The sequence below is a fragment of the Marmota marmota genome, unplaced genomic scaffold (genome assembly GCF_001458135.2).
Source record: "Marmota marmota marmota unplaced genomic scaffold, marMar, whole genome shotgun sequence".
In the NCBI taxonomy this organism is placed as follows: Eukaryota; Metazoa; Chordata; class Mammalia; order Rodentia; family Sciuridae; genus Marmota; species Marmota marmota.
Genome location: NW_025999990.1, coordinates 3,860,610 through 3,875,806, shown reverse-complemented (window position 1 = coordinate 3,875,806; position 15,197 = coordinate 3,860,610). Strand labels below are relative to the sequence as shown.

The 15,197-nt window shown below is 34.7% G+C and overlaps 1 protein-coding gene across 1 annotated transcript in view; it reads right to left on the bottom strand.

The window, feature by feature from the left end:
* Adamts6 (ADAM metallopeptidase with thrombospondin type 1 motif 6) overlaps positions 1-15,197 on the bottom strand; it is a 284,670-nt gene that overhangs the window by 91,363 nt on the left and 178,110 nt on the right. The window contains exons 14-15 of the mRNA XM_048806580.1: positions 6,909-7,054; positions 4,805-4,868 (exon numbers count right to left, since the gene is read on the bottom strand). Coding sequence (XP_048662537.1) covers positions 4,805-4,868; positions 6,909-7,054 — 210 coding nt within the window. The remainder of the gene's footprint in view (positions 1-4,804; positions 4,869-6,908; positions 7,055-15,197) is intronic.

Here is a 15,197-nt window from a genome sequence, read left to right as displayed (position 1 = left end):
TTTTTTTTTTTTTTTTTTTTTTTTTTTTGGTACTGGGCCATTCTGTCACTAAGTTACACCTCCAGCCCTTTTTTTATTTTTTGAGACATGATCTTGCTAAGTTGCTTAAAACCTTATTTTTTTGCTGAGACTGGCCTTGAATTTGCAATCCTCCTGACTCAGTCTCTTGAGTCAGGGATTATAGGTGTGTGCTACCACTCCTGGCCAGAAGCTATTTTAAAAGAATATTTTCAATACGAAGTAAGTTGGATTTGCCAGCATGGAACCTGTGGATATAGAGGGCTGACAATATATATAATGTATATATATTATATATATAATAAATAAATATATAATATATATTTTAATATTTATCTTTTAGTTTTAGGTGGACACAATATTTTATTTTTATGTGGTGCTAAGGATCAAACTCAGTGCCTCACATGTCTAGACAAATACTCTACCACTGAGCCACAACCCCAGCCCAAAGGCTGATTGTATTTTAAAAATGAATTAGAACTGGGCACAGTGGTGCATGCCTGTAAACCCAGCAGCTCTGGAGGTTGAGGCAGGAGGATTGCCAGTTCAAAGCCAGCCTAAGCAACAGTGAGGCACTAAGCAACTCAGAGAGACCCAGTCTCTAAATAAAATACAAAAAAAGGCTGAAGATGTGGCTCAGTGGTCAAGTGCCCCTGAGCTCAATCCCCAGTATCAAAAAAAAAAATAGATTGATTTGTTCTGAGAATTTTATATGTAAAATTTACAACTCTCTTTATAATTATAATGTTTATTTTTCTATTGCTCAGCTAAACTGTCTAGTTCTATACTGTCCAATATGGTCACCACTAGCCACATGTGGCTTTCCAAATTTTAATTAATTAAATTTAAAAATTCTGTTCTTCAATTACATTAGGGCTGGTGACTGCCAGGCTGAACAATGCACATAGAATACTTCCATCATGGAAGAAAGTTCATTGGTCAGCATTGGATTAGATTAGTTGTTCTGGAAAATTTAAATTGTCATATATTACATTATATTAAAGCAGGCCATAGCTTTACACAAATTATACTCAGATAACTTTATTAACTTGGACAGTATGGTAACTGAACTGCTTCAAGTTCTAAATTAGTAGAGTTGAGATTAATGAGGAAAACATCATTAATTACTTATATATTCATTATTCAGTTACCTTGACTGTATCTCCTTATAATTTGTTAAAAGCTGAAACAGAAGACAAATGTAGTAATGCCAACCTACCAGTAATAACCTCCACAATTTGAGCAACTACTACAACTCCTGGGTAATATGAAATAAGCCCAAAATGTCTGACTTTTTTTTTCTTTTTCTGTTATCTATCATACATTATTCATGTTACACAACACCTATATTATTAGGGCCTAAATGTGTGCACACTCCTACAATTATATTTTAATGAAAACAATTGGGAGTTGAAAGTTGTGTCTGAGTTTCTCCCTCCTACCTAACAGTCTGATATACTGTACGTGTCCACATTTTCTATCCATGTATAAAATCTCCATTCTTCTGAGATTTATGCCAGTCATCCAAACCTCTATCTAGCTTAATGAAAGAGGGTCACTCTTCCTCACTTATTAAGGACTTTTATATCTAGTTCACAGTCTCACTGTATATATACTCTATGTTCTAACATCATTCTGAGTGACTGCAACACCTACATGGAAGACCCTCCGAACTCAATAGCTTTAAAGTTCTTTGGGCTCCTTCACCTCCACTCAAGGGTAAGTAGGTACTTCCATGGCCACCCTCTCTTTTTGTCGTCATTGAGAATATTCTCACTTGTCATATCTTCTCTGGTCTCCTCAACTTCTATTTCCCTTCACCCTGTTTTATTTTATTATATACTGTTTCTTTAATTTTTGTGACTTTTTGAAGGCATAGGTCCTTAATTTTCTCTGTTAGCCCTCTTTAGATTTCACTGTCATTCCTAGTTCAAGCCTATGGCTCGACACTTCTATCATTCTCATCAATTCTTCTTGATTTGCTTATTATTGTAATATTGTACTCTTGTCTTTCTCCAATCCATCCTCACCTAAAACATGAATCAAAGGATCTTTCAGTAGTTTATTAATATCTCCAAATGAATATTTCCTCTGTCTAGAATATTTTCATCACTACCTTCTCCTTCTCTGATCAGCTTCAATATGTCTTTCAGATTTCTAGCTTTCTATGAGAAAAAGAGAAAATTCCTAAAATTCTAATTAACCTAAGTGCAAATATATGTTCTTTTATGGTGCCTCATGTACTCTACCATATCACTTATTATAATGTTATTTTCTAAAATTAAATAATTTCTCAGGTCATTATAAGATCCTTGAGGGTACAAGTTATCTTTCTCCCCCTAGAAAGTCTAACATAAACTAGGCATTTAATTATTGAATAATTTTTCACTTGAGAAAATGAACAAATAATGCTGATAATTTGAAAAGATCATTATATTTGAAGCTACATGTAATTACTCTGAGATCCATATTTAACAGAATGAAGTATGATAAACTAGAGCATGTCAGAAGTCGAGGAAAACAGAGCCAGGTAAGTAGGATTGGAAGTCCCAGGGTTATAAGGAGCAAGGAGGATTAAAATTGTAAGTACATTGTTCTGGCTAGGCCTAATTGAAGAGAGAGTGAGTAAAGATAAAATGAAATACTCAGCCATGTAGGTATTTTAGGAGAAGAGGATATAAGGCAAAGGCAACAGCCAATGTAAAAGCCCCTAAGGTGGGAGTGGTTAAGGAAGGTGAGGAGGAAAATGGTGAGAGATGAGTTCAGAGAAGCAGTGAGGCCAGCTGGAGTAGACCTTGCAGGGCTATGTAAGGACTTTGGATCTGAGTAAAATGAAGAAGGCATTGAAGAGTAAAGGATGACTTGGCTCACTCTGTGTCCTATGTTAAGAACTAGAGGAGACAAGAGTAGTGATAGGAAATCCTCCTAAGAAGCTACTAAAGGAATCAATGAAAGACAGTGGTAACTCAGACCCCAGTGGTAGCAGCAAAGGTAGTGACAAGTGGTCAGATCTGTGTCATATTTTGTAGGCAAAATCAACAGATTTTCCTGAGGGATTGTATATGGGCTGTGAGACAGAGAAAAGGGTCAAAAGAGACTCTTGAAGGTTTTTTGTTTAAATGGAGTTTGACATCTTTAGATGGGGAATACTGCTGGAGAAACAGGTTTATGGAACTGTAAATAATGCTTGCATCCACTAAATACTAGATGTCTATTAAAAGTCTCTAATCAATAAATGATGGTGGAATATGATGATCATCATTATTCAAAGTACATGTACGAAGACACAAATTGGTGTGAATATACCTTGTTTACAACCACAGAAATGAAAAATTGTGCCCTATATGTGTAATAAGAATTGCAATACATTCTGCTGTCATATATAAATAAACAAAAGTTTTTTAAAAAGTCTCTAATCAGATAGTTACATATGAGCCTGGAATCCATGGAAGAAATTTAGGCTGAAGATAAAAATTTGGGGGTCAAATGGCATATAAATTGTATCAAAAGCACTGAAACTGGATGAGCTCATTAAGGAAATGAGTATTGATAGAGCAGAGAAGGCAGCCAAGCACTAACCCCTGGGTACTCTAAGAGTAAGAGAAAAAGAAAAGAGTAAGAAGGAGTAAAGAGAATGAGAAGTAAGCAGCAATGTGAAAGAACAACAAAAAACTTGTAGTGATGGAAACCTAATGAAAGTCGAGGACAATGAAAACTCCAAGGGGAAACACAGAAGTCATCTGTGACTTGACAAAAGCACTCAACAGAATGATGAAGACAGGAACCTGATAAGGGCAATTTTAGAAAAAAAATTAGAAGAGACGGACTGGATTCCATATGTACAGATAAGACTTTCGAGAAACATGTTTCAAAGAAGAGCAAAGAAATGAGAAAACAACTATAGGCTTTGTGGTTTGTTTTTAGATAGAAAGCATGTCTGTATGCTTATGGAAACATCCTAAAGAGAAGATACTGGAACATTCATTGATGTGAAATCACCTAGAAAATAAGACAGAAGTAGGACTAGAGGGCATGAGAGTAAGAGACAGTAGGTTAATAGTCTGATATCATGAAATTCAAAGCTATAGGAAGAAACATGATCTTGAAGGAATGGTAAAATATTTGATCCATTTACATGTCAAAGATATTCAGTCCATTTTTAAGCCCAGTCATCAGAGAAAAGGAAGAAAACAGAAGCTTTCAGTTTGGAATCTATAATAGAAGCAGCAGATTCAAAGGAGAGTGGTTTTTTATTGCAGCAAGAAGGTGAAGGAAAGAAAAACCAGAAAAGTCAGGGTATAAGAGATTTTGCTGGTGATAAATCTGCAGGGTACAGAAAAGTTTTAGTAGTTTGGCAGGGATAGGTAATATGTAGAGTCTTATGGGATTCAATGGCAAGAGATGAGGAATGATGTGGGAGCCTCTTGGGGTGACAAACATAAACTGGGTTGAAGAACATAATAAGATTGATCCTGGTGGACTAAAGAAAGATAGTGGCAGTCAAGTTTTGAGTGTTGTGGGGCTGGGCAGCTCAGGCTGTGTGTAGCTCTCTTTCCATGCCTACTGGGGAAGAATGTATTTGCTCCTACTGTTAGAGCTCCCCTTTGACACTTGTTGACAGTATTGATGGAATTTAGGCCAGCTCCATTCATGATTAACCATTTAGGAAATTCATGTGACCCTCATGCACATGAATTTCTGATCAAACAGCTTACAATTTAAAATATTTCCTTGCTCTAGGGGAAAAGTAAGCTAATTTTTCATAGCAGAGTTTGGTTTTACTTACATCTGTGTTACAGGAGCGATACCGTTTCCTTTCCCCAAGGCAATATTTTCCACCTCCTGAAGGTCTGAAAAAACATTTTAGCATGTGAATATATCTCTCCAATAAAGAATACATATATTGATTATTGAAAATATTAAAATTTACTTTAAAATGCCAATGTGATTATTTTATTATTAAAATAACACGCTAGTAGTTATTAGCAAAATTATGGTTGAACATAAAAATTAAGTTAGTTTACTATGAGTAATGTATAAGATTTAATTGTCATGACTTACATACTTAAGAAAATATAATTAATATATTTTCTAATTATAGTATAGTATCTAGTACAATATAATGAATTTAAAAATAATTTATTTGTAATTAAAAGCCAGTTAAGTCATATTCAACAAAACTCATAATCTGATGCTATATGCTTACCAGGTAGGAGAGAAAAGTTTTTTTTTTTCCTTCCATATGGAAAGCAAAGAGAGGACACTAAACAACTTTCTGGAAATAGCACCAATTCAAAATAAATAATGCAGAAATTAATTCCATCTCATTTCAAATATTATATGAAGTTAAAAATTAAACCCCTAAATCAGATGGCTTTGCATTATATAAATTTTTATATATATTCAAATTAAAGAAAGAGTAGAATGTTAAATATTTCATTTATGTAAGTTAATCTTAAATAGTTTATATTAGGGAAAGCCATATGCTATTGTTTGAGAATTCTATTATTGAGGGGAAACAACTTTTTCTTTTAAAAGAGGTCCAGGTATTCCCTTACATATCTGGCTATATTATTTGTTGTATTATTTTACTTTTTGGGTTATTAATTTATAGCAGCTTACTGTTTAATTTAGGTTAATTATTCTGTACTATCTTAGGATATATGGGATAATCAAATCTATATTTTTAATATATTTTGAATGCCAGTGAATACTGACTCTAATGAAACAAAGGAAACTGCTCAGCTTGAATCAAGCTTGAGAGAGGTTGGCTGGTCAGACAAAAACAAGGTAGTGGGGATAATGGTAGTAAGAACTGGTTTATGAATGCATAACAGGAAGCTCTACTTAGCGGGAAGGTAATTATTGATAGAAAGTGGGAGAATGAAAACACAGAACTAACATGAAGGGAAAAAAATTCAAGCTAAAAAGAAGAAAAGACACATTTGGAGAGAGATTCCAAAGAGAAATATCGTGAGTTAAAGTGAGAACAAATAGAAAATAAAAATAGATAAGCTTTTATCCCAGAGGGGTAAAAAAAAGTTATCATAATTTCCTACATCAAATTTTACTAGCCAGGAAAGAAGGCATTCAGCCTCAGTTCTAGACAAAAATGGGCACTTGACATGCAGCAGCTAAGGAGTGGTTTAGTCTGGGGGAGGACAGGAAAGTACAACTAAAGGAACAGTTCACCTGTAATGGGCATTGGTGGGAGGGAGACGCAATAGAGCTAGAAAATAATACTAACAAGGCTGGCCTTGTGCCAGGGCAACTCTGGCTGGAGAATAGAGTAGTGGGAGAGGAACAGGTTGACCTGCATAAAACAGTAATGGGGAGAAAAGTTGTGGCAGCTCTAGAAGATGATTAATGGGGGCATGTGAATGGAAACTATTTTAACACATGGGCAGTATTCTTTTCATTGTGATTTGTGGTGCAAATCAAGGCATTTCAACCCTTGAAGTGCTCTCATTGGTCCTTTTAATACTAATGTAGCAGTAATAATTTTATGTGACATGTGAAAAGACCTTAGGTTTCCTGGGAATAATGGTAATGTAGCAAAAACCAGACCTGGATTCATCCATAATTCAGTAGTTTTTGTAGGAGGAAATCTATCTGATTATTACTAGATTAAAAGTCTGGCTTATCTAGGACAGATACACAATGCTTTTCTATTTTAAAAATTTTTATTTTTAGTTATACAATAAGAGGAAAAGAAGAAAAAGAAAGTCTATTTAACAAAGCTCCTCCACTTTCCTGTGCCTATTGCTTGTTCTGAAGACAAGCATTTGGCTCACTAGAGAAACGTTTTTACAGATAACATGTGAAACCACAGCTTTGAATCATTTCCAACTGTGTCTTTTTGTTGGCTCTGGCTTACTTTAGCTACTTACGCTGGACTGTCACAGTGTCTTAGGGATGAGGAGACGCCTCCCCCGCAGGTTCTGCTGCACTCTCCCCACAGTGACCAGGGACCCCAGCCCCCATCTATGCTCTGGGGCCAAGTGCCAAAAGGAACACAATCTCCCTGATAACACCACTGTAAGATTTCACAGAAAACACATAATTAGCTTTTAGGCAGATAGAACTATCAGGACAGAAATACAAAAGGATCAGGTAATGACCAATTTTAGGCATTAGCATTCTCAAAACAGATAACACATAAATAGTTCTTTAACTTGTTTAGACTTAGTAAAGGTGCATGTGATTTGAAAATTATCTTTAGCTATGCCATGATTTATAAATCTCTAACAAGTACCAGGAGTTCTAAAAAAACCTGACTTTGCCTTTTTTCCTTGTTTCTCCTCCTCCAGACTTTTAGTGTTTCTCATTATGGACCTAGCTAGCTACAGACCTCAAAGTCTTTTTTAGATATTTTAGTATTTTCTAAAAATTTTTTCTTTATATTCCACTATTATTAGACTCATGGAATGATAACGCAATGTGGAAAGTTCCCCAGTAAGGAATTTTTATGATAGTAATTGCTCTTTCCTTAAAAAAAAAAAATTTAAAAAATGAGTTGAGGCTACAATAGTAAAAGAATGTGTTGTGGAATTTCATCTACATGAGTACTGCAGACATAATAAAAGTAATGCCAAGACACTAGGGACTGGGTACAAAAAAACCCTTATATACACTCACTAGCCATGTGCATGGCCCCTGCATGAACATGTGTACTAGAATTCTGTTCAGCTTTACTCTCTGCAATAAACCACACACACTGCACCTAAGTAGAAAGCCAGAAATAATTTATCGAGACACAGACATCACATAATCAGCTCATAACTCTAGCATGATAAATCTTATTTGAAGAACATGGCAAAATAAAAGTCTTTTTTTTGTAAACCAAGCTTTTGTAGCTTTTATTGGTACATTTTTCTGAATTATCAAACTTTGACAAATCAAACTGATGCTATGAAAGTTATTTATTTTTATGAATAACAAGAAGGAAATGGTTATTAGAGTAGAATAAATGTCAACAATGTTGGAAGGTTTAAACAAAAATTCAACCTCATAAAGTCCCTTATAAAGGGACTATATGACAGGTGATGCTTAAAAAGCCATTAGTTCATTATGCTAATTCCATCACCAAGTTTGTTGTTTTACCTCCAAGAAATATCTAGAGTTTATTAACTTTTCACCTTCACTGCTAACACCCTAGATCAATTGGCAAATGAAGTAGCCTCTTAACTGGTCACTTTAACTCCATTTTTTCTTACTAGAATTATTTTCCAGAAACCGTTCAAAGATACCTTTTAAAACCACATTATCACATCATGTTGTCAGGGTGGGGGGGGGCGCTTAAAATACTTCAATGTTTTCCTTCTTTCCTTAACATTGAACAACAGTGGACTTAGTGATCTGGCCCTTCCTTTTTCTTTGGTCTCCATCTGTCCTGTGCACTAATTGCTCCAGAACATGTTGACTTTTTCTTTTTCTTTTCTTCTTTTTTTTCCTTTTGGTACTGGGGATTGAACTCAGGGGCACTTAACCACTGAGCCACATCCTCAGCCCTTTTTCATAGTTTATTTAGAGACACGGTCTCACTGAGTTGCTTAGGGCCTGGCTAAGTTGCTATGGCTGGCTTTGAACTTAATATCCTCTGCCTCAGCCTCCCAAGCTGCTGGGATTACAGGCGTGCACCATCGCGCCCAGCTGATTGTCTTTTTCTTAATAAACAAATCTTATTCTTTCTTTAGTGCATCTGCATTTGCTGGTCTTGGTAATGCTCTCCTCTACGTTTCTTGTATTGCTGTCTTCTTTTCATTCAGTCTTAGGTCAAGTGTGATTTCAACAGAGAGCTCTCTCTCCTTGACCACCTTTATTTCTGCCACATCCTGCCCTATGCCCTCCAGTGCCAGAATGCAATAGTGATCCTCCCATTTTAGTTCTTTTTTACCTTTTAACACTACTTCAAATTAGCTATCTTTCAAATTACTACTTTGTTTTCTTCCTCTCCTTAGAAAGTAAGAGGCTTGATAGGGACATATGGCCATTTAAATTAATTAAAAGAAATAATTCAGTTCTTCAGCTCCATTAGCCACATTTCAAGAGTAGTATAGTCATGTGTGCCTAGTGGTGACTATGTTGGACACAGCATATACATTTCCATCATTACAGAAGGTTTTATTGGTAATGATGAATGCCTAAAATAGAGCTTGGCAACTAATAGGCATGCGATAAAATTTTCTTAAATGAATAAGTCATAAGTTAAATTATAGAATTCTGTGTCACATTTTGGTTGCATGTCGGAAAGAAAACTAGAGATACCTTGTTTTCTTTGATATAAGGAGGCTGATTCATAGTGGGATAGGGAGCGGGAGCATGGGAAGAATAGATAGGGCAGAGGGGCTGGAGGGGAAGGGAGGGGGAATGGGGTTATTAATGATGGTGGAATGTGATGATCATTATTATCCAAAGTATAGGTATGAAGACACGAATTGGTGTGAATATACTATGTATACAACCAGAGATATGAAAAATTGTGCTCTATATGTGTAATAAGAATTGTAATGTATTCTGCTGTCATCTATAAAATAAATAAATAGGCAAAAAAAACTATAGTGAAAGAATATGATTTTTAATTTAATGTATTGATTGGGTTTTCAGTGCAGGAATGAGTCCCTGAAGCTACAAGTGTGCCTAGGGCCAAAGAGTCATGGTGGGTCCCTGCAAAGGGCAGAGGGCCACAGGTTCTGTTCCAATTCCCCAGCCTCAGGAAGGCTCAGCCTTTGACAAGTAGCACAGGGGGATGCCAAGTGCTTTGGTATGAGCTGGCAAATGCACCAGGAAGAGAAGGAGGGATCTCTTGACTTGACCTCCATTTAACTGTACTATGACATCTTGTCTTAACTAATCTTTATATTATTTAAAAGTTTGACTTTTAGTAATATTCAGAATCTTTTCCATCCATTTCATAATTTAATAAACTTCTTATTTGAATTAAAAAAAAATAAAGTCAAATTCATATGTATTTCCCTGGTAGCAGGTGTAAAAGCTCTATTTCCAAAGGCAGGCAAATGGATGGAGTTGGAGAATATTATGCTAAGCGAAGTAAGCCAATCCTAAAAAAAACAAATGCTGAATGTTTTCTCTGATATGAGGATGCTGATCCATAATGGGGATGGGGAGGGAGCATGGGAGGAAAGGAGGAACTGTAGATAGGGCAAAGGGGATGAAGGGGGAGAGAGGAGGGATGGGGGTTGGAAAAATGGTGGAATGAGATGGACATCATTACCCTAAATACATGTATGAAGACATGAATGATGTGACTCTACTTTATGTACAACCAGAGACATGAAAAATTGTGCTTTATATGTGTAATTTGAATTGAAATGCAGTCTGCTGTCATGTATAACAAATTAGAATAAAAAGAAAAAAACATAAGATCTTAAAAATGCTGTGCATTAAAAAAAAAGCTCAGTCATACACCCACATCTTTTTTCAGATCTCCTTGAAGAAATCCATGATAAATAGAGAAAATTTCCAGTTTTTTCAATTTTTAGGGAAGAAAGGAATTATGAGGGCTGCAATAATATTGAAAATCGTAGGTTCCAAAAGTTGTAGGTTCCATATGTTCTTAGTATGCTTGCAAAATGCAGGGAAGTGAGAAAAGTCACATAAATCTTCTTGTTTTCCTTTTAAATCTAATTCTTGGGCAAGGGAGTATAGCTTAGAGGTAGGGTTGGCACCTAGCATGCACAAGCCCCAGCACCAATTTTTTTTTTAAATAAAATAAAGCTTACTCTTAAGATAAAAGATAAATACACTATTCAGTTTCTTAAATGCTGCTCAGTTCTCATGGTTAATTAGTATCTACACAGTCATAGTATTTAATAAATGATTTGCTAGAACTTTAACTGCATAAATTCATGCTTTAATTATATATATTTCATGGACATATTAGACATACCAGAAAGTTAAACAACAAATATTAATGGATAAAAATCACAGTAATAATGTAAAATCAGTTATTAAGCAGTTGATAAAAGACACGTCTCACTTGAATAACTAGTTAAAATTGTTAACTAGTTTACAAACTAACAACTTCAGTCTGTGTAGGAAACTTTATATTATGAATCTCAGTTCTCATTCAAGCCATATTTTAGGGTCCAAAGCAAATCACTGGCTTTCTTTTCCTTTGTTTCCATAAATATATAATGGAAACTAGTTTTAGTATTTGATTCCAATGTGATTTAAATTAGAAGAACCTTAAAAATTAGTTCAATGCAGATATACATTCAAAGAAGTTAAAATCAATCAAACAACTTGTTTAATTTTGATCTCTGGCAGAAGTATGCTTTTGAATTTTGTTTTGTTTTCCCTCTTTCTATTTATGGGAACAAAATCTTCTTGGAATTCTCACATAAGATTTGAGCTACTTTACTAGATGTTTCATTAATCAATATAGATATAAAATTTTTAATGTATGTAAATCATGAATACAATAATTAGATTATATCAACGAATTAACTGAAGTATATAAATCCTATTAAGTACGGAAAGGTAAAATTTTTGAGTCCTATCATCTATTTTTATTCTTTCTTTTACATGGAGTTGCCATACCTGTAAAAGCTCTATTTCCAAAAGCATAGTCTTATTTCATTTTTTTAACTAGGAAAGTTAAATATGCAGATGCAAACCAGTTTCTAATCTTTATTCTCAAAGGTAATATCTAATCTAGTAATTTTGGACTGTTCTAAATAACAGTCTTATCACTTCAGTCTAAATTATGCAGACAAATTGGATAAATTTGGCCTTCCTTTTGCTAATTCAGGTGTGTTTAACCAAATTCACAAAGGTGAAAGAAATGAAACTAATGCATTCCAAGAATAAAATCTCATGTTGTTTATCCTTACTTTTCACATTCCATCTAAATTAAATAAATGTGTTTTAAACATTATCTAGAAAAGTAGCACATTCCACTGAAGCTTTGAAAAGCTTCTTAAGAAACACCTTTCATTACTAAACAACATCTCTTGCTATTGGGTTACTAAATTTCATGAGCTATACAAAAAAACTGACTTTAAGCAAGATATATTATAAATTTAACCATCTACCTTTGAGAATTGGTCAGAATTTTACAAAAGAAATTTAAGGTATATATAGTATTTTTAAATAACTTTTTAAAACTAGAACCATTTTAGGAGGTGATAAAGGTATATCTTATAATAGCCAGAACTGGGTCCAGTCAGCATCTGGAATGAGAGACCTCTAAGGAAATCCTAAGGTTTTAAAGGAAATGATATTGGTGATTCAATTCAGAACATTCTTTCCAAGTCAGAGTGCTGAGGGCTGGAGCACTACACTATTAAAAGCCTTATCTTTCCATTATGCAGGTGTGGGAATGTTCAAGCTACAATTCAGCCCAAATTCTAAATCAGAACTTGTCATCCCATACTATTTAAATTTATAAAGCAAATGGAAGAGCTACTCTTTCTTCACTTCCTGTGTTTATAGTTAGGCGTCCAGTCAAAACATATTATATTCTACTCTAAGTGAATTAAGGTCTAAGACTACAAATGTGCTATTTTATATCTAGCGCTTTAGAAGCCCATGTAATAATCCCATTCTAATCCACCCCTATGTTATCCATGCAAAGATATTAGGAATCAATGTCACTTATATGTAAGCCCAAATGCTGGACTATATCTCTAATTGGGTCTTATAGAATCATTAAATCTATCTTTTGGCAATAAACCAAGTATTTGAAATCTTCTTTGTGGTCACCAGCAGGGATTACAAGGATTGGGCTTTGATTATCCTTAATATCCTGTTTGGTAACAATGCCAACACTACTACTGAAGTTTTTACAATCTAAATCCTTATTTACTATTTCATCAATTATGGCATCCCTCTGATTCCTGTCCAAGGGCTATTACTGATGCTATACCCAAGGAAAGTTCTCTGGCTGAAAGTTATATTGATTGATTTGTAGGAGACTGACCCATGGACACACAGTACCAGCGCACTGTCTGGGCTCATCAAATTTCCTCCTTTGGTTAATGCTACTGTCCCTGAGCACATCCATTCAGACCATATGGTTCTTATTCAGTCCTTGAATGGCTTATTCAGGCAAACATCCAATGGCTGTAATAGCGATGTCAGACCCCCCAGGACTCACGCAAAGATCAGTTTTTAATTTTTTGGCCATATTTCTTACTCCATCTGCTAAATGTGCATGGAACAGTTCCCATACTTACATGGAACATTTGTGGAACTGCGCCCCCGGGCAGGGATCCCATATTTTTGCAGCCAGAATTTGACGAGATCATCATGCATCCACTCCTCTGGATATGTCTATGCTATCACTCAAGCAATATTTCTACCCCCTCCCTTTTTAAGAAGATTTATTCAGAAAACTATGAGCAACTTTGGTTTTATTCTTCTGGCTAGACAGGGTGTAGGTTCTTTCTCGTCTCTTCTAAAGAAAGCAGTTTCGAAACTCAGTTAAGATCAGAGGCTGTAGATATTCCATTTATGTCTCTGAGAGATAAACTAATCCTTGTACTCTGATGCTCATTGCTACTAGTTGAGAGGGTCTGGCACAGAATTGTCTGCCCATCATCATTTAAGGTTAGAAAATTATAATGAAAAGTATGATGATAATTTAGCAATAGATACCATCTTCCCTCAAAGGAAAATCACAAAAAGCTCATTGATATATTATCTCAATCCATATTCACAATATCACTATAAAATATGTTGAAATCAGTTTTCTCTTATTTTAAAGATTCCACTATTTTTCCAATTGTCACACAATCATATATTTTTAGCTCAATGTTTTACCCATACTGCCTTTTTATTGTGCCTACTCAGTTAAGAAACTGTTACCAGTAGAAAAATTAAAAATCCATTTAGTATTAAAGGATAAAAATATACTGTCACCACCTATCTCAGTCTTAGTGAACCACTTTATTCCTGTAACAACAAAAATTAACTTTTTCCTATGCAAAATTTCTCACTGGAAGATAAAGTAAAATTAGAGGCAGTATAGAGGGAGAAAGATTTTAACTCCCAAATCAGAAAACCTGGGCTGGAATCTCAGCTATGCTGGTAAATAGTAGTATAATTTGGACTCTCAAGTCTTACTTTTCTCATCTGTAAAACAGAGTTAAAACAGTACCTAACTTATAGGATTTTTGTTAACCTTAAACAGATAAATGGTTGTGAAGCACCTAGTGATATGTGTCTGGCATAGTGTAAGTACTTTAAAAATATTTATTACCATTGTCATTATTGTTACTGGGAATGCCAACTATTTTTAGATGACAGGTTCACAGATTAACCACACAGAGTTGATCAAATCAATTGAAAATTCCAGTTTGATCGTGTCACTAGCTCTTCTCATGTGTTTAAGTCAAAATTCTAAATTCTGGTTTAACTTCATAGTAATAAGTATAAAATCTGCATTCAGCAACAATAAACATGCTTCTTTCTCTTAAGAAAAGATATAATAAGAACTAAACAATAAAAATTCATATAGAAAATAACAGTAAATTCAGTTAATAAAAATAAAAGTTCAGCTCATGTGTCTAGTTCTTTTTATTAATATAGATAGATTCAGTTCTCTGAAAGCCCTTCATAAATTTAATTTTTCAATGTTTTGTTCTCTTTTGTTTTATTTTTGTACCAGGGATTGAACTCAGGGGCACTCAACCATGGAGCCCCATCCCAGCCCTATTTTGTATTTTATTTAGAGACAGGGTCTACTGAGTTGCTTAGCACCTCGTTTTTGCTGAAGTTGGCTTTGAACCCCGTACCTGCTGTCTCAGCTTCCGGAGCTGCTGAGGTCACAGGCATATGTCCTGCATAAATTCAGTTTTTATGGATGCTTTGAGAGTCTTCTTTTTCCTCTATTCTTTCTAGGAATCTATGTTTGTATTTTTTTTTCCATAGGTTCGTTTATTCTAAGACTTGTTCCTATCATTCCTAAAACTGCCTACCTGCATGTTTTGGGAAGAATGACCCGGATTTGTCTTGTAGATTAATTTTAGATGGTGATGTCCAATGTATTGACCTTATAATAGTACAGTGTTGGATTGTGAGTAAAAATGGTGCATTGCTCTGAGCAGTTTAGCAAGATCCTGTCTCTAAATAAAATCTAAAAAAGGGCTAGGGATGTGGCTCAGTGGTTAAGTGCCCCTCGATCAAAATCTTATACAAAAAAAAAAAAAAAAAAG